The following is a 22,366-nucleotide window of genomic DNA, read 5'->3' as shown; positions in this document are numbered from 1 at the left end:
CATAGGGGAAGGAGTTCCCTCAAAGGTGTTACTGTGCCCAGAGGGAAGGGAGGTGGTCAGACGAAACAATGTGCCCTCTCTACCCTGTCCCACCAGTGGTCCTCATCACAGCTGTCACCAATCCCTCCAGGCCCATCTGCCGCTTCTGCCTCAAGACTGAGCCAGTTTGCAAGGTTAAGACCAGAGTATTTCCAGGAGAGTGATGACATCACAGAACTGGGGTTCCAGAAGGCGGGGGTGACTGAGGGCTCCCATCTTCTTTAGAACATGGAGAGCAGTGAGCTGGGCGGGGCTAAAGGATAGTCCATGAGGAAGAGGAGTCTCCCACCCAAAAGGCATTGTTCTATAGATTCTCACGGAAAGCCCTGGGCAGGCTGGGACCTGGGGTCAGCAAGGGATAGGTGAGAGGTAAGCTTCAGGAGGGGAGGTTGGGGTGTACCTGCCCGAACCACCATCTTCCCTGGAGAACCCCAAGAGGGGCTTTCAGGGGCAGAGATGGAGCTCCCTGCTTTCCAAGGCTCAGTGATATCTGTCTCTGAAGGATCCTACTGAGTCAGAGCCAAGTAAGGTTGTATGAGACGCACTTACACTAAAAAAATAACCATTGTTTGTTTGAAATTCTAACGTAACAGGACATGCTGTGATTTTATTTACTAAATCTGGCAACTGTAGGGTGGGAGAGAGAAGCAAAAGAATGGTCCCAAGCTCAGGCTGCTAAGGAATGAGTCTCAGGAGATAGAATAAAGCATTCGTGAGGAGACAGACTGTCAGGGTAGCCATCTTGTCCAAGAAACTGCCAGACTCATGAAGCCAGTGGATGGAGGAACCTTCAGGAACATGCATCTAGTTAAGGAAACCCCCCCACACACGCGAGGCTTCCTAGGTGGTGGAGTGGTCAAGAATCCACCTGCCAATGCAGGAGACATGGGTTCTATTCCTGAGTCAGGAAGATCCCCTGGAGGAGAAAAGGACAAGCCACTCCAGTACTCTTGCCTGGGAAATCCCATGGATGAAGGAGCCTGATGGGCTAAGTCCATGGGGTTGCAAAGAGTTGCACACGACTTAGGGTCTAAACAAGACAGCAGCAGTATGATCACAGGGCAAGACGTTTTCCCTTCCTCCTTCTCCATTTCCAGCAAGGGACATGTATCCATTCTCCCCCAAATTCCCCTCTTGTGTATTACATTGAGCAGAGTTCCCTGTGCTATACAGTAGGCCTTTGTTGGTTATCTGTTTTAAATAGAGCAGTGTATATGTATGTATATGCTCATCTCAACTTCCCTAACTATCCCTTTCCTCACCCCCCGCGCCACCCCCCATCCTTCCCCCTTGGTAACCGTAAGTTCTTTCTCTAAGTCTGTGAGCTGTATCTGTTTTGTAAATAAGTTCATTTTTATCATTTCTTTTTAGATTCTGCGTATAACGGATATCATAAGATATTTCCCCTTCTCTGACTTACTTCACTCAATATGACTGAAGTCAAAATGCTGTCTGGTTTCTCCACTGTATTGCTACTGTTTTTCTCATGCAACTAAGATGCAGTCTGTGGGGAGACACGTTAGGACCATGAACATACTCAGTTCTTCACTAAGCTTCCCACTCCCTCTAAATGCACCCACTGTTGATTCTTTCTTGCTCGGATCAATCTATGATGGTTTCAGGATGGTGATTTTCAACTTCATGCTTACCTCCACATTTATCAGTCAGCATTTTCTTGTCAGAAAGAGCCCCCCCCCACTGCCTTGATCCCCATTAAGTACCTATTTATCTATCTATTACTGTTATGAACTCATGGATTCCTGTCTCACTCAATGAGTTATCATCATTTGATAGAGTGAAGGTTATCACAGGTAATAACTATCATCATTTATTTTGATGGCCAAACTGTTCTAGATTATCATGGAAACCGTTATTCGTTGGTTTCACAGATATGATACCAAAACACATGCAACAAAAGAAAAAAACACATAAATCGGTCTTCATCAAAATTTAAAACTTTTGTGTTTCAAAGAAATACCATCAAGAGAGTGAAAAGTGACCCATAGAATATGGGGAAATATTTGCAAATTACATATCTGATAAGGTTCAGGGTATATAAAGAACACTTACAACTCAATAATGAAAAGACAAGAAACCCAGCTGAAAAAGTGGGCAAAGGATATGAAAAGACATTTTGCCAGTCATACAAATGGCCAATTAGCATGTGAGAAGACAATCAACATTATTAGCCATCAGGCAAAGGCAAATCAAAACCACAATGTGATACCACTCCACACCCATTAGGACAGCTTTGCTCAAAAAGACAGTTAATAACTGTATTGGTGAGGATGTGGAGAAGTTGGAATCTTCATACATGGTTGACTGGAATGTAAATTGGTACAGCCACTTTGGAAGTTTAGCAATTCCTCAAAAGTTTACACTTTAAGTCACCATGTGACCCAGCAATTCCACTGTTTGGTATATATCCATAGGAATGGAAATATTTGTCCACACAAAAACTTGTACATGAATGTTCACAGGAGCATTATTCCCAACAACCAAAAAATAGAAACAACTCAAATGTCCATAAACTGATGAATACATAAACAAATTGTGATATATCCCTACAATGTAATATTATTCAGCCATGGTTTAGCCACTCAGTCATGCCCAACTCTTGTGACCCCATGGACTGATGGTAGCCCTGCCAGGATTCTCTGTCCACGGGATTCTCCAGGCAAGTATACTGGAGTGGGCCACCATTCAAGGGTATTCAGCCATGAAAAAGGAATAAATACTGGTACATTCTATGACATGGATGAACCTTGAAAACATTAAGTGAAAGATGTCAAATGCAAAAGACCAGATAGTGTATGACTTCATGTCTATGAAATGCTCAGAACAGGAAAATCTATAGAAATAAAAAGCAGATTGCATGCGTGCATGCTGTCACTTGAGTAGTGTCCAACTCTTTGAGACCCTCTGGACTGTAGCCCATCAGGCTCCTCTGTCCATGGGATTCTCCAGGCAAAGAGTACTGGAGTGCGTTGCCATGCCCTCCTCCAGGGGATCTTCCCCACCCAGGGATCAAACTCGCATCGTTTATGTCTCCTGCATTGGCAGGCGGGTTCTTTACGACTAGCTCCACTTGGGAAGCCCAGAAAGTAGGTTAGTGGTTGCCAGAGTCTGGAGGGAAGTGGAAGAGGGAGTCACAACTAATGGATATGAGGTTTCTTTTTGGGTTGATGAAAACAGCATAAAGTTGACTGAGGTGAGAGTCACACAGTACTGCATTCTGAAAATGATTTTCTGCTATCTGAAAATGACTGAATTACACACTTTAACTGAATTAAGTATATAGTATGAATTACATATTGTCAATTATATCTCAGTAAAGTTGTTACCTCAAAAATGTTATTCCAGATTTGGCTAGTGGGTACCCCTTTAGGCCAGCTCACGGGTCTATTTGACATGCCCCAGCACTGTTAATTTTAAATTGGGAATAAAAAACCAAAGAGGAGACCAAAAAAAAAAAAAAAAAACTATTTACAGAATAATACGTGAAAGGAAAGAGAAATAGCCAGCAGTGGAGCAGTGAGTGAGTGAGGACGTTTGGCTGCCCTCTCCAGATTCCCCGGGAGAAGACCAGCAGGCAGTCTGGGAGACTCCAGGACCCGCAGGGCCTGCGCTGCTCACCCTCCACCGTGCCTCCTCCCCTCCAAGGATGACAAGCCCACTGCTCATCTCCTTGGTCAGCTGCCTCGTTGCTGTGGATCAAGCCAGCCTCATCGGCCGCTGTGACTTGGCCAAGGTGCTGCACCAGGAGGACTTGGATGGGTTTGAGGGCTACTCCCTGACTGACTGTGAGTGACATTTTCTCACTCCCTCCTCCCTCTTCCCATGGTCGTGCCCTTGGTGGCCATCTTTCTTTCTTCTCTTATTTGTTTTTTTCAAAGTCAAGTGAACAAAGCAGCCCTCTCCAAGAAGGCTTTCCCAACACTCCATATTTGTTCAACCATTATTAACTGAGCACTTACTATGTCCCAGGAATGATTTTAGGTGCTGGGGGTGCAGACTTCAACATAGCTCCTTCTCTTACAGAATTCACATCCTAGGAGAAGAGGCAGCAAGAAACATACAAATATATGAAGTGCCTCCTGGTGGTGATAATGCTATGCAGAAGAATAAGTCAGGGGGAGTGATGGGAGACACTTGTAGAAGGCGAAGTCAAGGAAGGCCTCTCTGAGGAGGTGACTTTGAGAAGTGCTGAATAGAGAAAAGGATCTAGTCCCCCAAACGCCTGGGGGAAGAGCATTCCAGGCAGAGCGAACAGCCAGTGCAAAGGCTTTATCCCGCTCCACAATAGAGATAGCTCCCTTTGGCCCAGAATTTGTGCATATCTGCCTTACAACACTCTCTCCTTTTATTTTGCCTTGTGGGTTTTTTAGGTCCATAGTTTCATTCTTACTCTATAGGCTCCTTGAAGGCAGCATCTGCATTTGACCCAGCTAAATGTCCCTCGCTGAGCTTTGCACAGCTTCTAGCACACAGTAGGTGATCATTAAGTGCAGAAAGGCTGGATGGACAGAGGGATGCATGAGTGGTTGTACTGATGGGTGGCTGGCTGAACGGACTGAAAAATGAGAGGAGAAGCTGATGGATGCTTCTGGCCTGCCAGCCCCATCTAGCCTCTCAGTCCTTGTTCCTTTCTTCTGATTCCTCATCCCTTTCTCCTCCGTCTTCCTTCTCCCTCAGCTTGGCCACCCCCTCTGAAAACCCTCTTCTCCCTGTTCTAAGGGCTGTGCCTGGCTTTCGTAGAGAGTGATTTCAACATAACAAAGGTAAATGAAAACACAGATGGCAGCTTTGACTATGGCATCTTCCAGATCAACAGCCACTACTGGTGCAACGATTACCAGAGTCACACGGAAAACAACTGCCAAGTGGACTGTCAAGGTCTGGCAGGGGCCCCAGGGTGGGAGAGGTGAGAGAGGTGACCAGGCTCTACTCACGGGACTTCCCTTCCCATGCACAGCCCGGGAACGCCCCCAGAGGGATGGCTCAAGGAATCAGTGAATTCCTTTACTGAGCAGGGGGTGTGACTGTGTCACTGGATGCCCACAGGAGGTTCTGCAGGGTACTCTCAGGATCTACAAAGGCTCTGCACAGTCAGTAGAGCAGAGCAGTGCAGCAGCCAACATTTATTGAGTGTATTACATACTCAGTACTTTGCACACATGGCTCATTTTACCCAACTTGCTATGTGATAGAGACGAAAATGATCCCCACTTTACAGATGAACAAACTGAGGCTCATAGAACCAGTGCCAAATGCCACACTGATGGCCCTGAAGGCTCAGCTCTTGTCAGCAAGCAGTGCTGTCCTTGGCTAATGGTCTGACCGAAGGTCAAGTGCAAAGTCCCCACCTCAGGGCTAGTCCAGAAGATTCCACAGGTCCATGACTCTGTGATGAGGAGGAGACCTCATCTCCTCCTTTGAACTCTGATGAATGGCCCTCGGCTCTTCACCTGAAGAGCCTCACTTCCTTGGCAGGACTTCACCTTGCTCTCTGTGCAGCCTGTTTTGGCTTCTTCTTTCCCTAGAAACCTCCGCACTTGGGGTGAACCACCATCCACTAGGGAGTACGGCAGTAAACAGACCCAAATCTCTGTCCTGCTGACCCTCCTGCCCCTACTCCCCAGCCACCCCCAACCTCCACCAGCCATTGTATGGATGCCCAGATGGGCCTCTGAGAAGGAGGCCATGCCTCCACTGGAAGTTCTCAGCCTCTGGGTGGGAGGTGCCTTGCAGGAACAGCCAGTCTTTGGGACTGTCCCCAGCACTTTCATGGATATTCTCTTTCTCCTTTTCTTTCAGAACTGCTGAGCCCCAATCTTCTCGCAATTATCAACTGTGCAAAAAAGATTGTGTCCGGAGCGGGGGGGATGAAGAACTGGTGAGGCGGTCACTTTGGGACGAAGTTAGTGGGCAGAGCCTTAAGAAAGATGTGGTGACAGAGAAGGGGACAGTAGGTCAGGACTTTCTCTACAGTCTAGAAAAATGGGGGCTGTGGCAGGAACTCTGACTCAGTAGCACCTGGGATAGGCACCCCACTCCAGTACTCTTGCCTGGAAAATCCCATGGCTGGAGGAGCCTGGTCCATGGGGTCGCTACGAGTCAGACATGACTGAGCGACTTCACTTTCTCTTTTCCCCTTCATGCATTGGAGAAGGAAAAGGCAACCCACTCCAGTGTTCTTGCCTGGAGAATCCTAGGGACGGGGAGCCTGGTGGGCTGCTGTCTGTGGGGTCGCACAGAGTCGGACACGACTGAAGCGACTTAGCAGCAGCAGCAGCAGCAGCAGCAGGGAGCTATCTAGCTTTCTTTGATGCTATATCCAGCAAAACTCTTTTGGTTGCAGTACAGAACGACTTTAGCTAGCTGGGAGTAGGGGTGTGTTGGGGCGGGCGGTGGATTTAGGCTGAGAGGACAAGGTGTCTTGCTGGGCCCACACGAGGGGTGCAGTTAGGCCTCAGGAAAGGGATGGAAGCAGGGCTGGGGACTTTCCGTGGCAGGTTTTTGCTTCTCTCGGTGCCTTGGCCTCACTACTCCCTCTGCAGACCAGCTTTCTCTAATCTACAGTCCACCAGAAAAGACTATGTCTGCCCTGAATCTATGGGCTAATGTCCTAAGTGACCATAGAGACCCACAAGGCTTAGTCCTAATTCAGATAGAGGATCTGTTGGGTTCAACTTGGACCTGGTGACCCAGCTCCATTCAGCTGTAGCTGCTGCTGTTGCTGCTAAGTCACTTCAGTCGTGTCCGACTCTGTGTGACCCCATAGACGGCAGCCCACCAGGCTCCCCTGTCCCTGGGATTCTCCAGGCAAGAACACTGGAGTGGGTTGCCATTTTCTTCTCCAATGTGTGAAAGTGAAGTTGCTCAGTCATGTCCGACCCTCAGCAACCCCATGGACTGCGGGATGGAAGCAATTAAGCAACATAAATATGGCTGCCATGGGACCCTCTCTCCATAACTGGCAGCAACATTTCTATAAAAAAACAGTATTGTTCATCGGCTGGATGAGTGTTGCAGATCCAGCTTAACTATGGCGGATGTTGAGTTGATTATTTAACATTTCTAAGCCTCAAACTGGATATATAAACAATGTAAATGGCTGCCTCTACCGAAAACTGAAAACAGGAGTTAAGTGCCTTGCATGCTCCAAAGTGAAGTGAAGTGTTAGTCATGTCCGACTCTTTGCAGCCCCACGCACTGTAGCCCGCCAGGTTCCTCTGTCCGTGGAATTCTCCAAGCAAGAATACTAGAGTGGTTTGCCATTCCCTTCTCCAGGGGATCCTCCCTACCCTGGGATCAAACCTCGGTCTCCTGCATTGCAGGCAGATTCCTTATCACCTGAGCCACCAGGGAAGCCTGCATGCTCCAAAAACACCATGCAAAATAAGGGGCACTGGGGCTTCCCTTGTGGTCCAGTGGCTAAGACTCCACACTCCCAAAGCAGGGGGCCCAGGTTCAGTCCCTCGTCAGGGAACTAGATCCCACATGCCGCAACTAAGACCCAGCACAGCCAAATAAATAATTTTTTTTTAATGAATGCACATAGCAACTTTACCAAAAACTAGAGAGAGGGAGAGAGTAGGGGGCATTGATGACTGTTAGGGCTGACCCTTTCTGAAGGGAAAGTCAATAGTTACACCTGGGATTTTTTTTTTCTTTTTAGTAACTCTGTAAGTTACTATTTATTTATTTATTTATTTTTTAGTAAGCCCTGTAAAAAAGTGCTCCCCCCTTCAGAAGGAGTTAAGGATTTGAAAATGTGGAAGTATACTAAGTAGGGGGAAAGAGCAAACACTATGGATGACAGAAATTAAAGGAAGAATCAGATGGGCCACAGGAGGACCCAGTAGAGAGCTGGGAATGAAGGGGTTTCTGGGCGTTGCTCTGTATGGAATACTCACGTAACGCTGGGTCATGTGTTAAGAAGCAGCTGCCAAGTAGGAAGCAAGAACCACTGTTCTTTCTCTTCACAGGGTAAAATGGAGGTTGCACTGTGCCGGCCGGCCCCTCTCCTACTGGATGACAGGCTGTCACCTGGCATGAGGCAGGGAGCAGGCCTGTGGTGGAGCCATTCCAGAACTCTTCTCCTCACTCGGGAATTCTTCAGTTCTTCTTCCTCTTGCCTCCACTTCATGTTATTTTCTTCCCTTCCCATTTACAAATAAAACTGACCAGAGCCCCAGGAATAAATGGTTTTCTAGGGCTTCCTCCTTGTTCCCATCCAGGCCCAGGTCCCTGGTTCCTGACTGTCATTTGCAAACCAAGAAGACCACGATGAAAGAAGCTTCTCTCTTTTTTTGGAATTATTAAACCATTCCTTGTGCAAAGAATGTGTTAATTTATTCATGATTAATTCCACCTATATTTGAGTACCTAATAGATTATGAGTGTGTGCTAGGTACTAGAAGAAGGATGATAAATGGTAACTATTGTTCATGTGGTGTTCCTAATCCAGCTGCAGAAGCAAAGACATTTGTGAACAATGGATACAATGAATAAATGGACACATACTATGAATGCAAAAATAATGAAATGGATAATAAAATCTGTAGTTATTGGTTTGAAACAGTATCAAGATCCAAGTTATTTCTCTAAAGTCAACTATTTTTGAAGTAAAAGAGCTCAGAAGTAGGTAATGAGTGAGGCTAAAGTTCTGATATATTGAAGTGGAGAAAGTCATGGTAGGGGTGTAGAAATATGGCAGGTGATTTGGGGGTACTTTAGGAAAATGGGCTAGAAACCAGCTTTTTAAGGATTTCAAACTAGACTGTTGATGGCTTTAGTAAGTTATACCTTGATTTGCATAATTTAAAACTCATGAAAACAAATGCTCTTAGGTCCAAGTGTTGCATCTTTGGTGGTCATTTCCCACAGAGTCGGGACATCTAAAATTTTAAAGTTCAGTGGGTATTTACTGCTAACTACCTAGTACTCTGGGCTTCCCTGGTAGCTCAGACGGTAAAGCGTCTGTCTGCAATGCAGGAAACCCGGGTTCGATTCCTGGGTTGGGAAGATCCCCTGGAGAAGGAAATGGCAGCCCACTCCAGTATTCTTGCCTGGAAAATCCCCTAGAAGGCGGAGCCTCGTAGGCTACTGTCCATGGGGTCGCAAACAATCGGATACGACTGCGCGACTTCACTTTCACTTTCACTTAGTACTCTAACACTAAATTCCAAGGTCTCCCCGGCGACGCAGCTGCGGAAGAGGAACTAGAGGCGGAGACCCGCCAGGAGCGGGCGGGGCGAAGGAGAGGTCCGAGCACCGCCCTCGTCTCACTCCCCCAGAGCTGGCCCCGCCCCCTCACGCGCTCCTTTTAAAAAAGCGCGGGCGCGCCGTGCGCAGGCGCAGTGCGGCTTTCTCCCGAGCCGCGCACGCGCGGTGACGGTAGGATGGCGGAGTTGGTACCTTTTGCGGTTCCCACAGGGAGTGACAAAACCTTGCTTGTTTGGGAACTGAGCTCTGGACCCACGGCCGAGGCCTTGCAAGTGAGCCAGGCCGAGGTGGAGGGAGGGATGGAGAAAGTCGCCTCGCGCACTAGTAATTGGGAGCCCCGGGGCCCTGCTTCAGCACCTAGCCCGCCTGTGGTCTTCGCTGAGAGGAATCTTAGTTCTAGAGCCGACCGGAGCAGTCAACTCGTCCTTACAGATTTTTGAGAGATAGTTCCCAGCAGGCCTCACACTGCCTCCTAATGCTTCTCGAAGCTTAGGAGTTCAGAGGGAAACGTGTTTGTGAAATGAGAAGTGTTTGGAGTTGGAGGCTCACCACCGTTGCCTGTGGCGAAGGGCTGGGGAGTATATAAGGGAATGGGCAATTTGGTTTCCTGGGCTTGAAATTTCCTGCTCTTACTTAGCGTGGGACCACCCTACAGCATTCTCTGTTCACAGTCTTCTCCCAGTTCGGCCTTCTGTATTCGGTCCGAGTCTTCCCAAACGCAGCAGTGGCCGGTCCTGGATTTTATGCCATCGTCAAGTTTTATTCAGCGAGGGATGCTCACAGAGCCCAAAAGGCATGCGACCAGAAGCAGCTTTTCCAGAAATCTCCAGTGAAGGTGGGTCCAAATGTGGAATTCCTCGTCCCACTGGGATGAAGTGCTGAATTTAAAACGAATAGGCCAACGTTTGTAAAGCACTCTGCTTTACAGAATGCTTTCAGATGCATTGCTCCACTTACCGCCCACAGCTCCCCATTTCTTCCCCCCACCACCATTTCTTTTCTCTTCTTTTTCAAAGAAACTCGAACTCAGGATGGTTAACTGACTTACTTAAGGTTCATGACAATAAATATGGAAACTAGAGGTCAAACCCAAACTTATTGATGTTAAACCCCATGTCATTTTATGCTGCCCCTTAATTTAAGAAATCTTCACAAGAGTTCTTTTTCGTTTTATATGAATTTTAAATGTGTGAGCTTGACAAAGTCTTTAGTCAGTTGTAACATAAAGGATGCTTTATCATCATCATCATCATTTTCAAACTGCCTATTCAGAACTCCCTTCAGTTTCCAGAAAATGGTTAAAATATTCTTTAGTGCATGATTATTCTAATAATATGGCTCCATAGTAACATGCCAGCCAGTTTTACTTTGCCAGAGCCCCAGAATGAACATGTCACTATATGCCTCCATTCAGCCACCATTCCTTTTCCAAGGATTTTTTCAGTTCCTCTGAATAAGTGAGTAAGGCTTAGATTTCCCAAGCCTTTCACTTTATAACTGTATGTCTCCTCTGGTTGGCTTCTTCTTTTTTAAAAATATTTATTTATTTGGCTGGGTCGAGTCTTAGTTGTGGCACCGGGGCATGTGGGATCTTAATTCCCTGACCAAGGATTAAACCCACGTCCCCTGCTTTGCATGGTGGAGTCTTAACCACTGGATCACCAGGGAAGTCCCTCTGGTTGGTTTTTTGATCTGGCTACTTCCCACTGACCTTGCTGCCTATTCTTACCCATATTTCTCTCCTCACTGGTTTAACCTTGATGGAATCTGAGAACTCTCCTCAGACATGACTCTAGGTACAGTACTTCCCACTTTTGTACCCTGTTTCACACCCTCTTCAATCTGGGCTCTCCTCCCTATGACTGAAATGATTTCCTGTCGGACATTCTTTAATTTGGAGACTATGATCTGCCTGCTACTGGCTGCGACCATTTCATATACCCACTTAGATATTACTGGAAAGATTATGAAACGATTACTTGGTATCAGTTGTGAGTAATGAGCTCTTTTTCTTATACTGAACATTAAGACCATTCCGTAAGCTTAGGTTTTGAGATTTACACACCATAAAACCCATCACTGATAGAGAAATGAAGGAAATATTCTATAAGTCACTATATAGTTGAGAGAAAATGGCATTCATATTAGATTTCTTTATGTAATGCAGAACCTTGAGTTTTTACCCCCCTCCCAATTGTTTCCTAGTTTAATTATATGTTGTTTGCCAGTGAGAACTGTGGCAAGGTTATCTGAGATGTAGACTCTACTATGCTCAGAGCTCTTCTGAAGCTTTCTCATTGTCCAGGACAGCTGAATTATGACTCACCATACAGGGCCTTGGAGAAGGCAATGGCAACCCACTCCAGTTCTTTTGCTTGGAAAATCCCGTGGAAGGAGAAGCCTGCTAGGCTTCAGTCCATGGGGTCACGAAGAGTCAGACACGACTGAGGGACTTCACTTTCACTTTTCACTTTCATGCATTAGATTCACTTTCATGCAAAAGGAAATGGCAACCCACTCCAGTGTTCTTGCCTAGAGAATCCCAGGGACAGCAGAGCCTGGTGGGCTGCCTTCTATGGGGTGGCTCAGAGTTGGACACGACTGAAGTGACTTAGCAGTAGTAGCATACAGGGCCTAGCCTCCCACAAGACACTCAACATTTAAAAATTAGTCTTCATTTCTCCTTCCCAGCAGGCAGCTTCAGTTGGAGAAAGTAATTTCATTTTCTTATTTACTCATTCTTTCATTTGTTCACTGAGTCAACAGACCCTCAGTCCTCTATTATATGCCAAGAATTATGCTTGTTCCTGGTAACAAGATATGGTTCCTTCCAGCACTTAAGAAGTTCATAAACTAGTGATAGAGGAAGATCCACAGACAGAGCAATAAAGAATTAATAATGCTTTGACTTTATTTGAATTTTTATTAATATATTTAAATACTACACCCTGTTTAAAATGGAAATAGACATTTAACAAAGTGCTAGTGATGTAAAAAATCCACAGTAATGTGATACTGTGTAAGTTATTTGGAGAGTTAATGCTGGAAATATTTATACTCTCAAAGAAGTTTGTCAATGTAGATGAACCTCTAAGTCTTTTGGTTACTTATAAAATTTATGGAGGTATGTGTATTCCCTCTTCTAACAGGGGTTAGTAACTTGGGGAGGGGATGCTACAGATTAAGGTCCTACTTCAGTGGCCAGTCCACCTTATCTCCCCTTCAGGTCATATTCTCAAGCAGGATAAGATGGGGATAAGATGACTAAAAGTTTCCTTCCTTTGCTTACTCACAGCCCTAGAATAGGCTTCTGCTGGGCTTCCTTGGTTGCTTTCATCATCACTTTCACCACCAGAGGTCAGGGAAACCTGATGAATCAGCGGTTCTGAAAATGATGCAGAAAAGTACTGACTTATTAAAAATAATAAAGAACACTTATTTAGGGCTCACTGTGAACTCATTACTTAAAATGTCATATATAATCTTTACAATCACTCTGAAATTGGTTGGGGTTTCCCAGGTGGCTCAGGGATAAAGAATCTGCCTGCAATTCAGGAGATGTGGGTTAACTCCCTGGGTGGGAAGATCCCCCAGAGGAGGAAATGGCAACCCACTCCAGTATTCTTGCCTGGGAAATCCTATGGACAGAGGAACTTGGAAGGCTACAGTCTGTGGGGTCACAAGAGTCGGACACAACTCGGCCACTAAACAACACAGCAACGTGAAACTGGTATTGACAAACAGGTATATCCAAAATAAGTCTATGTCAGATTGTGATATTTTCAGGTTTCTTATGTCTTTAGATTCGTCTTGGCACCCAACATAAGGCGGTTCAACACAACGCCCTTGCCCTAAACAGCTCCAGATGCCAAGAATTGGCAAATTACTACTTTGGTTTCAATGGATGGTCAAAAAGGATCATTAAGGTAAACTCTGTAGATTTTCTTTGACCAACCAGGCCCCTTTCAACATTGAACTCCTACACTTTAGAAAGAAAACTAGAACTAGGCTACAGGGAGGAGATGGGAAAGACTTCCTCATGGAAGTATCTGAGCATGGACATGCCACCTAGAACTCGTTGATCATCTCAGTGACTTAAATGGTGGTGTCCATAATTTTCTCCAGTATTTGTGTGATGTATAATAAAAAGTAGTTCTCTGTACCTAGTAATTCATTTGCAAATCTCACTTGATTTTGAAGCTATAGGACACCTCAACTATTAACTGGGATTGATGGGAGTTTTTTAGTTTTCAAAACAGAATATTTTGAAGTATAATCTTTAATTCAAAATCTTAACAGCTTCAGGATCTTTCTGACCCTGAAGAAGAAAGGGAAAATGAAGATATTGTGGCACCTCTTCAGAGGCAAAGCCTGAAGTTCTTCTGTGCTTTAGAGGTGGTGTTGCCATCCTACGAGTGCAGAAGTCCAGGAGTTGGCATGGCTGAGGAACCTCTGGATAACTTGGAAGAAGGTCTGTTTTCCTTTTTTTCTGAAACTCGCCTTTTTAGATACATCATCACCTTTGCCAAGCAGCTAAAGTCCTGGGCCGAGTTTTTCTCCTTTGCCACATAGGTTTTTAACTTAGGCAATACCTGACAGGACCTTAAACTTCAGAGTTTTAGAACTGACTGACTGCCAAGGAGGAGGGAAAATTAAGGTGGTTTTCTTTTTCTTTTTCCATTTTTGGTTAATAATGTGTTTTCTGCTAAAATAGTCCTTCAAATCTCTTGTGGCCTTCAGTTATCCCAACAAAATCATTGTCTAAAGATTTCAATAAACTCTTGTGTAAAGGTTCAGTCCTTTGCCTCCTATGGAGGGGCTTGAGTGGAGAAAGTCAAATGTAGATCCCTGGAGAGGGGATTCCCACTGGTATGGATTCCCTTGGCACTAGGGCTTCAGTCAGAAGCAGGGCTGTTAGCCAAGGGAGTGGAGGAGGCCCCACCATCCACCTGAAAGTGATGCCTAGAGAGAGGCCAGAGCATCTGTCTCACTGTGTGACTCTAGCCCTCTCAACGCAGGAGTCTGCAGGAGCGTGGCTGTAGCTTGTCCATGTGGAATCTGTGAGTAATGAGAGATTTGTGCCACGTTCTTGGTTTGCATCTCCCATCCAGTATTTCAGGAACTTCAAGAATAGATGTGAGCAGGAAAAACGTGCCCTGCCAGAATATAACTACATCATAGTCATTCAACCACACCCTAGTGTTGTGTTCACCCTTAATCACTAAGATAATGATCTAAGAATCACAGGTGCATTTTTAAATTTCTAAACATACAACCTATAAATCAGTTATCCAGATAAGCATTTTAAATTCATTTGTTTTGGTTGGATTTAGGGCCATTATCACTCCTTATAAAAAGGAAAAAAACCCAGAAGCTTGCTATTCAGAAGGCTATGGCAGATGCATTCCAGAAACTGCAGATTGTGGTTTTAGGTAAGACTTTTTTTGATTGTCCTTAAAGTACTTCAGTTTCAATGAGCAATTAAACTTATTTGAAAAGTTAATTAGATGAAAATAATGGTTATCTAAAACACTACATAGGGATTTCCCTGGTGGTCTAGTGGCTAAGACTCTGTGCTCCCAATACAGGGGGCCTGGGTTTGATCCCTCATCAGCGAAGTAGCATGTGGCTCCCACATGCCACAACTAAAGATTCTGCATGTCACAGCTAAGACCTGGCACAGCCAAGTAAATAGATAAATAAAAAGTAAAAAAAAAGAATGTTTAAAAATAAATAAAACACTACATATTCTTTCATTTACCAAATGCTTTCACAGCAACAGTCTCAAATTTGTTCTTTGTGGCATTTATGAGAAAAATGACACAAATATTATTGTCCCCACTGTTTAGATGTAGACTGAGTTGCCTCAGTTCATATAGAAAGTGTTTGACCCGGTTCTTCTTTCTCGATGGCTGACTTATCATACAGAATAGTATAGTGACTATAAGCCTTGGACACCTGTGTTTGAGTCCTCACTTTGTCTCTTAGATTTTTTTTGTTGTTGCAATTTTAGGTTTTCTAGCCAGAGAGATTTGAAGGTATTAAATATCTCTAAGCTGCAATTTCTTGATCTATAAGTAGGGTTAGTATTTCAGCTTACCTTGTGGGGGGATATTGTAAGAGTAAATAAGATGATGAATGTAAGTCTTAGAACCATGCCTGGAACATAGTAAGCAGACAAAATGTTTTGACTGTTATTATTATTGTTGTTTTATTGAAGAGTTGATTGCATTATGTTTTTGGACTCAATTTCAGTTTTCATTTCTGATATATTGGGTGAATACGATTCTTATATACATTTTTGTGAGCCTTGAGTGTGATCATGCTATTGAATAGCTTGATTATGTACCCTATTGAGTTATATAGGGTGAGAATGTCACAGGCTGTGCCCAAAGGAAACTTCATGGTTGGTGGATCCCTGGAACAGAATTGCTCCCCTGTTTCACGGCCCTGCAGGCTTAGGGACTGAGAAATGCTAGCTAAGTTGTCAGAGACCTTATTTGCTTGTCAGAGTTGGCCTTGGACTGCTGTCAGCCTTCCAGCCTGGGCAGTCGTTCCAGTGAAGTTTGACTTCCCTGGTCACCAGGCAGAAACTCCATGAACTGTCAATTCCAGTAACAACCTTTGAGAACCAAACTAACTGTCTAGCTTGTTTGCCTATCCCTAATATGCAAATGCAGTTGGCTCCATAGCTCAGGGGTTAGAGTTAGAACTGGGCATGGAACAACAGACTGGTTCCAAATAGGAAAAGGAGTACATCAAGGCTATATATTGTCACCCTGCTTATTTAATTTATATGCAGAGTACATCATGAGAAACGCTGGGCTGGAAGAAGCACAAGCTGGAATCAAGATTGCCGGGAGAAATATCAATAACCTCAGATAAGCCGATGACACCACCCTTATGGCAGAAAGTAAAGAGGAACTAAAGAGCCTCTTGATGAAAGTGAAAGAGGAGAGTGAAAAAGTTGGTTTAAAGCTCAACATTCAGAAAACGAAGATCATGGCATCTGGTCCCATCACTTTTTGGGAAATAGATGGAAAAACAGTGGAAACAGTGTCAGACTTTATTTTTGGGTGCTCCAAAATCACTGCAGATGGTGATTGCAGCCATGAAATTAAAAGATGCTTACTCCTTGGAAGGAAAGTTATGACCAGCCTAGATAGCATATTCAAAAGCAGAGACATTACTTTGCCAACAAAGGTCCGTCTAGTCAAGGCTATGGTTTTTCCAGTAGTCATGTATGGATATGAGAGTAGGACTCTAAAGAAAGCTGAGTGCCAAAGAATTGATGCTTTTGAACTGTGGTGTTGGAGAAGACTCTTGAGAGTCCCTTGGACTGCAAGGAGACCCAACTGGTCCATTCTAAACGAGATCAGTCCTGGGTGTTCTTTGGAAGGAATGATGCTAAAGCTGAAACTCCAGTACTTTGGCCACCTCATGCGAAGAGTTGACTCATTGGAAAAGACTCTGATGCCGGGAGGGATTGGGGCAAGAGGAGAAGGGGACAACAGAGGAGGGTGAGATGGCTGGATGGCATCACCAACTTGATGGACGTTAGTTTGAGTGAACTCCAGGAGTTGGTGATGGACAGGGAGGCCTGGCGTGCTGCGGTTCATGGAGTTGCAAAGAGTCGGACATGACTGAGCGACTGAACTGAACTGAACTGAATATGCAAATAGTGTTCCTTATATGCACTCAAAATTCCTTAAACGGAAAAGCCTGGTGGCTGTAGTTTGCCTTGAGGGAAGCTGTGTAGTCCAAAAGGTACATAGGCCAGTAAAATTCTCTCTCCAAAGCTTTGTTCATTGTATCTGGTAGAATTTTGGTCCCAAGTAGTAGACACTTGCCTCGCTTCTAATAAGACATTTCCTGTATAGTCCAGTGGTATCTATCCCCGGTTTGAACTCACTTTGACCCCTCCTTAATGACTTCCTATTTAATTATATTGTGATTGAACATTTTTGTTTCCACAGCTTTTACTGCATCATTCCTTAGTTCTTATTTTTAAGATCATAAAGGTTTTTGAACCAAAATTGATACTTCTCTTAAATATTTTTTCACAAATAGTAATGATATGTGTCACATGAGGGAACTGCTAGGAAAATGCTCTTGTTTTCTGTGTTTAGAAATAAAAACAATGTCTAATTATTGGATGCTACCATTGTGTACAGGAAGTTTTGGAACAAAATTTCTGAATTGATATTTGTTAACTCTGTTTCAGAAAGTGGTAAAATAGCTGTGGCGTATAGATGCTGTGAAGAGATCACAGATGCTAGAACCGAAGAGGAGCTACAGGATTTAATTCAAGTATGTGGAGAGAAAGACTCAAGGGATTCAAAGCCAGGGTAGCCGTAATTCAAAACAGCCAGAAGATTCTTGGCATGTCTGCTCAGCTCCATCATCCTTAGGGAAATGTGAAACTCTGAAACTGCTTTTGAGGCAGGAAGTTTCTAGGACTTTTCCTGATGTCCGAGCCTTCTCTCTGACCCCTTATTTGAAATTTGGATAGACTGGCACTTCGTTTCTTACATAAAAAAAAAAAAAAAAAAAAAACGAAATTTGGAGTGCAGGGGTGAGGACCATGAGGTACTTGTACAATTGTGGACACAGGAGAAGACACAGGCCTCTTAGAACTCCCCTCAAACAGAATTGTGGGCATTTGGGAACAAAGTAATTATGGCTTTAATTTGTTGTGATTATGCCACAGTGTGTGAAAACTGTATTAATGTGTTAATGCCTTTCAAATAAGGTGTTTTACCCAGATCTCATATGTATTTTGTGTGAAATATTTTGCTGAAGGACCTTTCTGTAAACCAATTATATGAATGCCTCAAATCAGGGATTAAGTTGTCAAAGTAATTTCTAAAAGAAAACATTAATGTACTGCATATAGGATTTTTTAAAAAAAAGCGAAAAATGTGTTTCATGTCATTGAGAACTTAATTTGGGGCTAGATTTCTGATTATTTAACCCACCCCAATGTTGCAAAGTTTGTTTTGAAGAGAAGAAAGTAGAGAAAGAAGAGGTGGTTATGTCCTGAAAAACATAAAAGTTTTGAAAGTTTTTTCTTCACAAAATAATTATTTTAATTCAATTTAAATCAAATAAGTCACAGAAACTTCAAACGTATCCAAGGTTGGGCTTTTAGAAGGCTAGCTTCCTATGAAATGAGAGAGGAAAGGAATCGGTATTGATGTTAAAGATTTTGGAAACCTGATTATAGAAACAAATCCGTTCCCAAATGAGGCCAATCTTCGAATCAGTTCCATTTAAAAAACATTAGGTTGGACAGTGGGAATAAGATGAAGCTTCTTTTCTCTTGGAGTTTAAACGTTAGAGGTCTTGCCAAACAAAAGGGACTAGATTATTTAAAAGGACTGTGAAGAAAGTAAACTGCGTGCTTAGTTACAGTATTTCAAGAAAATTACTAAAACGTGCTGACTTTTAACATCTTAAGTGTTTTCTCCAGGTGTGTACACAGAGCAGGACTCTGTGACACTGCAATTTTTTCTAGATTAATGGCTGTGTTGAAACGAGGTGGGATGGGGCAAGTTTTCCCATGGTAATGTAAAGGGCCATTCACTTGGTTGGACATTCTTTCCCAGAATGACTTGCTCACTTGCCCAAAGCCTCTCCTACAAAAAATTTGAAGTCATCACTGATTTGGTGGCAACCCTTAACAGCAAAGTGGTGAATTAATGACCAGACTTGGGTACTGAAAGTTTAGAGGAAAGAGCAACATTTTTGAATAACTTTAAAATTGAAAGGTGTGCTCCCCTGCCGCCAGCCTAACTAGTGCTGCTCATTTTGCAGGTCAGCTGCTTTTCCTGGAAGCCGTGTGGCCAGGGGGAGGAAGAATGCCTCTCGGACTTCAGCTTTGAGGAGGAAGAGTTTACAGTGCCATAGCTGGACTAGCGCTTCTGAATTGCCCGGAATGCTTGGCCTCTGGGGCTTCCTTGGGAAGCTCCGCATCCCCTTCCACTCCTCCCCGGACCCCTGGGCTGTCAGCGTCCAGGGCCATTTAGGTCTGCAGCCCAAATCCTGCCTGGTTGCGCAGAGCCCGGGAGGGGCTGGGGGAGGCTGGGGAGAGGGCCCGGCCGGAGGTCACTGTCACCTGTGCGAGAGAAAGGATGGCTTGGTTTACGCCCTGGTGACTCTGGGAAAAAGGCGCACTCAGATGGCGCAGATTGGTTCGAACCTAATAAAGGTGGCGTAACTAAAGGTGTCGTAAATAAAGGGCTGGACGCGGGGTGGGGGAGGGGCGCGCGGTTGCTAACGGTGCGCGCGCGTTGTGGGCTCACATAACGGTTCGGCTCCCGCTCAGGGGCGGCGCCGGCGCCCCACTGGCCTGGGTCGCTGCGCCCGGGAGCCTCCGCATGTCATGTCCCGGCTGCGCCTCTGGCTCCTCCTTACCTGGCAACCGTTGTGGCTTTTGGTTCAGGCAGCTCAGCCTCTGGAGTGGGCCCAGGGCCCTGTCCAGTTGACCTCGGACCCCCCAGGGCTGACTGAGCCCTGGTCTTCACACTCCTCTGACCTCCCGCCCGAATCGCCCCATGCACTCACACCCCTGGCAGAGCCGGGGGTTTTTAATTACTTGACTTCCTCCTCTCCAGACCACATGTTGGCCCTGCCTCATGAGGATCTGAGTGAGACTCTGGTTCCATACCTGGACTCGGATTCAGCTGGAGAGCTGTTGGCAGAGCCAGATAAGTTTGCTATTCTACACGAGGATCTGGATGACAAGCTAACCCAGCATCAAAAGCTCCCAGCAGCGGTTCCAGTGCTAGATTGGGACCAGAATCAAGCCTTGGTTCTGCCTCCTCGACACAAAAGTAAGGCTAAAACTGTAGGTCTAGATCAGGCTGAAAATCACCAATCATTTGAAATACTTGTTCCACCTCTAGGTAGTAAGAGCTCAAAACCAACGAAGTTTATTGTTTCACCCTCAAACCTGAAGAAAGATCTTGTTAAGCATCGACCTCTTGCCAAAGTTGTTGTTGGAACTACAAGACAACTTGGAAAAAAAAATCAGGGTCTAGAAGAACTGCAGGATGATTATTTAGATTCCAATATGGATGCCTTTTATCCTGAGGAGAGCCTACCTACGGATTTTCTGGGAAGCCCAGATCAACCTCCAGAGCCCCCTGAGGCTGAAATTTCTTCATCTCAGCAGGTGTACCACACTCGCCGACCATTGCCCACCGAGCAGTTGGAATCTTTATCCCAACAAGAGTCGCCTGAGGAGGCTGAATCTTTTCAGGAGGAGGCCCAGGCTCAGCATCTGGAGCCCACTGAAGAGGTAGAACCACCTCTACTTCAACAGGAGGCTCTGTCTCAGCCTTCAGAGGCCCCTGAGGAAGTAGAAACCTCAAGCCCTGAGGAGGCCCTAGCCCAGCCTTTGGAGACACCTAAGGAGACTGTAGCTCGACCAGTAGCACATCATAAAGTTCAGCAGTCACACTTGCATAATGTCACTGTTAAACCTCTGGATCTGGTGCTTACCTTGACTCCAGAGGTTACTAAAGAGGTGGAACCTTCTCCAGTCCAGCAGGAGGTCCTATCTCAGCTTCCAGAGCACTTTGAGGAGGTTGAACCTCTTCCAGCCCAACAGGAGGGCCCATCTGAGTTTCCAGAGCAACAGGAAGGGGTTGAAACTCCAGTCCAGCCGGAGGACCTATCTCAGCCTGCAAAGCACCCTGAGACAGTTGCATCTGTGCTCCATCAAGAGACCCCAACTCAAGCTCCAGGGTTCCCTACTGAGTATGTACTCCAAATTCCAATTAGCGATGAGGTAATAGTTCAACATGGCATTCAACATCAGGTTCATTCAAACCTGCACAATGTTACATTTCAACCTCATAATTTGAAACTTGCCATCACTCCTACAATCATTAAGAAAACTAAATTTCCTGCAACTCAGCAGAAGCCTCCAGAGACCCTGGGGGAGGTTGAACTTTCAAGTGAGCAGGAGCAACCAGCTCAGCCTTCTGAGCTTACTGGGGAAGTTGAAGCTATTCCAAGCCAGCAGGAGACCACAGGCCAGACCCCCGAGGAAGTGGAGCCTTCTTCAAGTGAACAGGAGCAACTAACTCAGCCTTCTGAGCCTACTGGGGAAGTTGAACCCTCTCTCACCCAGCAGGAGACCCTGACTCAGCTGTCAGACTCTTTTGGAGTAGCTGGATCTTCTCCAGTCCAGGAGGAAGATGCTGCTCTGTCTCCAGAGTCCCCTAATGAGGCTGAATCTTTCCCCACCCAGCAGGAGACCCTAGCTCTGTCTCCAGTGGAGACAGAATCTGCTGCAACCCTGGTGGAGCAACCTACTCAACATTCAAGCATATCCAATGTCACTGTCAAACCTGCAGATCTAGAGCTTACCGTAACCACAGAACCCACTCCGGTGGCAGGACTTTCTCCAAGTCAGCAGATGCCTTTGGCTCAGTCCTCAGTGCCCCTTACTAATGCAGAATCTTCTGCATCCCCGCCAGAGGCCCCCACACTGCTTTCACAGTTGCCCGAGGAAGCTGAACCTTTGCCAGTTCAAGTGCCAGCTCCAGTCCCATCTCCAGAAGCTGTTACCCAAATTACACCTTCAGAACAACAGGAGACCCCAGCTCAGGATCTACAGGCTCATGAGACTGTACCTTCTCCACCCCAGCAGGAGGCCACAGCTCAGCGTCCAGAGCTCCCTAATGAAATTATAGTTCTCTCTCCAGAACATCATGTGACAACAGTTTCTTCTCTAGGTCAGCTTCTGCAGCGGCCCAGCGCCACTGTCAAACCTGTGGATCTTGCACTCACCATCACTCCAGCATTCACTAATAAGGTTAAAACGTCTCCACCCCAAAAGGAAACCTTAGCTCAGTCTACAGTGTCCCCTGGGCAGTTAAAACCTTTGTCAGTCCAGCAAGAGGTTTCAAATCAGCCACCGACTGCCTCTGAAAATGAACTTTTTGTGGTCCAGCATGAGCAACCAGCTCAGCCTCCAAAGGACACCAACGATGCTGCTACTCAAACTTTAGTAGAGAATGAGGTAACAGTCTCACCTCTGGGTCCAGTGTTACCTCATATCACTGCTAAATCAGTGGATCTGGCG

At 45.4% G+C, this 22,366-nt stretch overlaps 3 protein-coding genes across 7 annotated transcripts in view; all 3 read left to right on the top strand.

Annotated features, from left to right (window-relative positions):
- The window catches only part of LYZL6 (lysozyme like 6), a 29,872-nt gene extending 21,485 nt beyond the window's left edge, over nucleotides 1-8,387 (top strand). For both annotated transcript variants that reach the window (XM_060394940.1, XM_027975440.3), the window contains exons 2-5: nucleotides 3,609-3,842; nucleotides 4,777-4,935; nucleotides 5,857-5,935; nucleotides 8,031-8,387. In XM_060394940.1, coding sequence (XP_060250923.1) covers nucleotides 3,704-3,842; nucleotides 4,777-4,935; nucleotides 5,857-5,935; nucleotides 8,031-8,100 — 447 coding nt within the window. In that variant the 5' untranslated portion in view covers nucleotides 3,609-3,703 and the 3' untranslated portion in view covers nucleotides 8,101-8,387. The remainder of the gene's footprint in view (nucleotides 1-3,608; nucleotides 3,843-4,776; nucleotides 4,936-5,856; nucleotides 5,936-8,030) is intronic.
- Nucleotides 8,388-9,424: 1,037 nt separating this feature from the next.
- RDM1 (RAD52 motif containing 1) lies at nucleotides 9,425-19,494 on the top strand. Of its 4 annotated transcripts, XR_009595361.1 has the most exons (8): nucleotides 9,425-9,542; nucleotides 9,926-10,105; nucleotides 13,074-13,196; nucleotides 13,570-13,741; nucleotides 14,604-14,702; nucleotides 16,073-17,037; nucleotides 17,495-17,580; nucleotides 19,087-19,104. XR_009595361.1 is itself a non-coding variant. In XM_004012999.5 (7 exons), exons 1-7 carry the CDS (start codon nucleotides 9,447-9,449, stop codon nucleotides 19,177-19,179), a joined length of 849 nt encoding a protein of 282 aa, XP_004013048.4. In that variant the 5' UTR covers nucleotides 9,425-9,446; the 3' UTR covers nucleotides 19,180-19,494. The 4 variants fall into 4 exon arrangements, 3 of the variants coding, with proteins under 3 accessions (XP_004013048.4, XP_042112057.1, XP_060250922.1); XM_004012999.5 differs by lacking the exon at nucleotides 16,073-17,037 and having other exon boundaries at nucleotides 19,087-19,494; XM_042256123.1 differs by lacking the exons at nucleotides 14,604-14,702; nucleotides 16,073-17,037 and having other exon boundaries at nucleotides 19,087-19,494.
- Nucleotides 19,495-19,654: 160 nt separating this feature from the next.
- LOC101120000 (leucine-rich repeat-containing protein 37A3-like) overlaps nucleotides 19,655-22,366 on the top strand; it is a 49,839-nt gene continuing 47,127 nt past the window's right edge. Inside the window, exons 1-2 of the mRNA XM_042256823.2 lie at nucleotides 19,655-21,649; nucleotides 22,235-22,303. Coding sequence (XP_042112757.1) covers nucleotides 19,655-21,649; nucleotides 22,235-22,303 — 2,064 coding nt within the window. The remainder of the gene's footprint in view (nucleotides 21,650-22,234; nucleotides 22,304-22,366) is intronic.

The sequence above is a fragment of the Ovis aries genome, chromosome 11, assembly GCF_016772045.2.
Source record: "Ovis aries strain OAR_USU_Benz2616 breed Rambouillet chromosome 11, ARS-UI_Ramb_v3.0, whole genome shotgun sequence".
Classification (NCBI taxonomy): Eukaryota; Metazoa; Chordata; class Mammalia; order Artiodactyla; family Bovidae; genus Ovis; species Ovis aries.
This window is presented reverse-complemented; position numbering and strand designations above follow the sequence as displayed.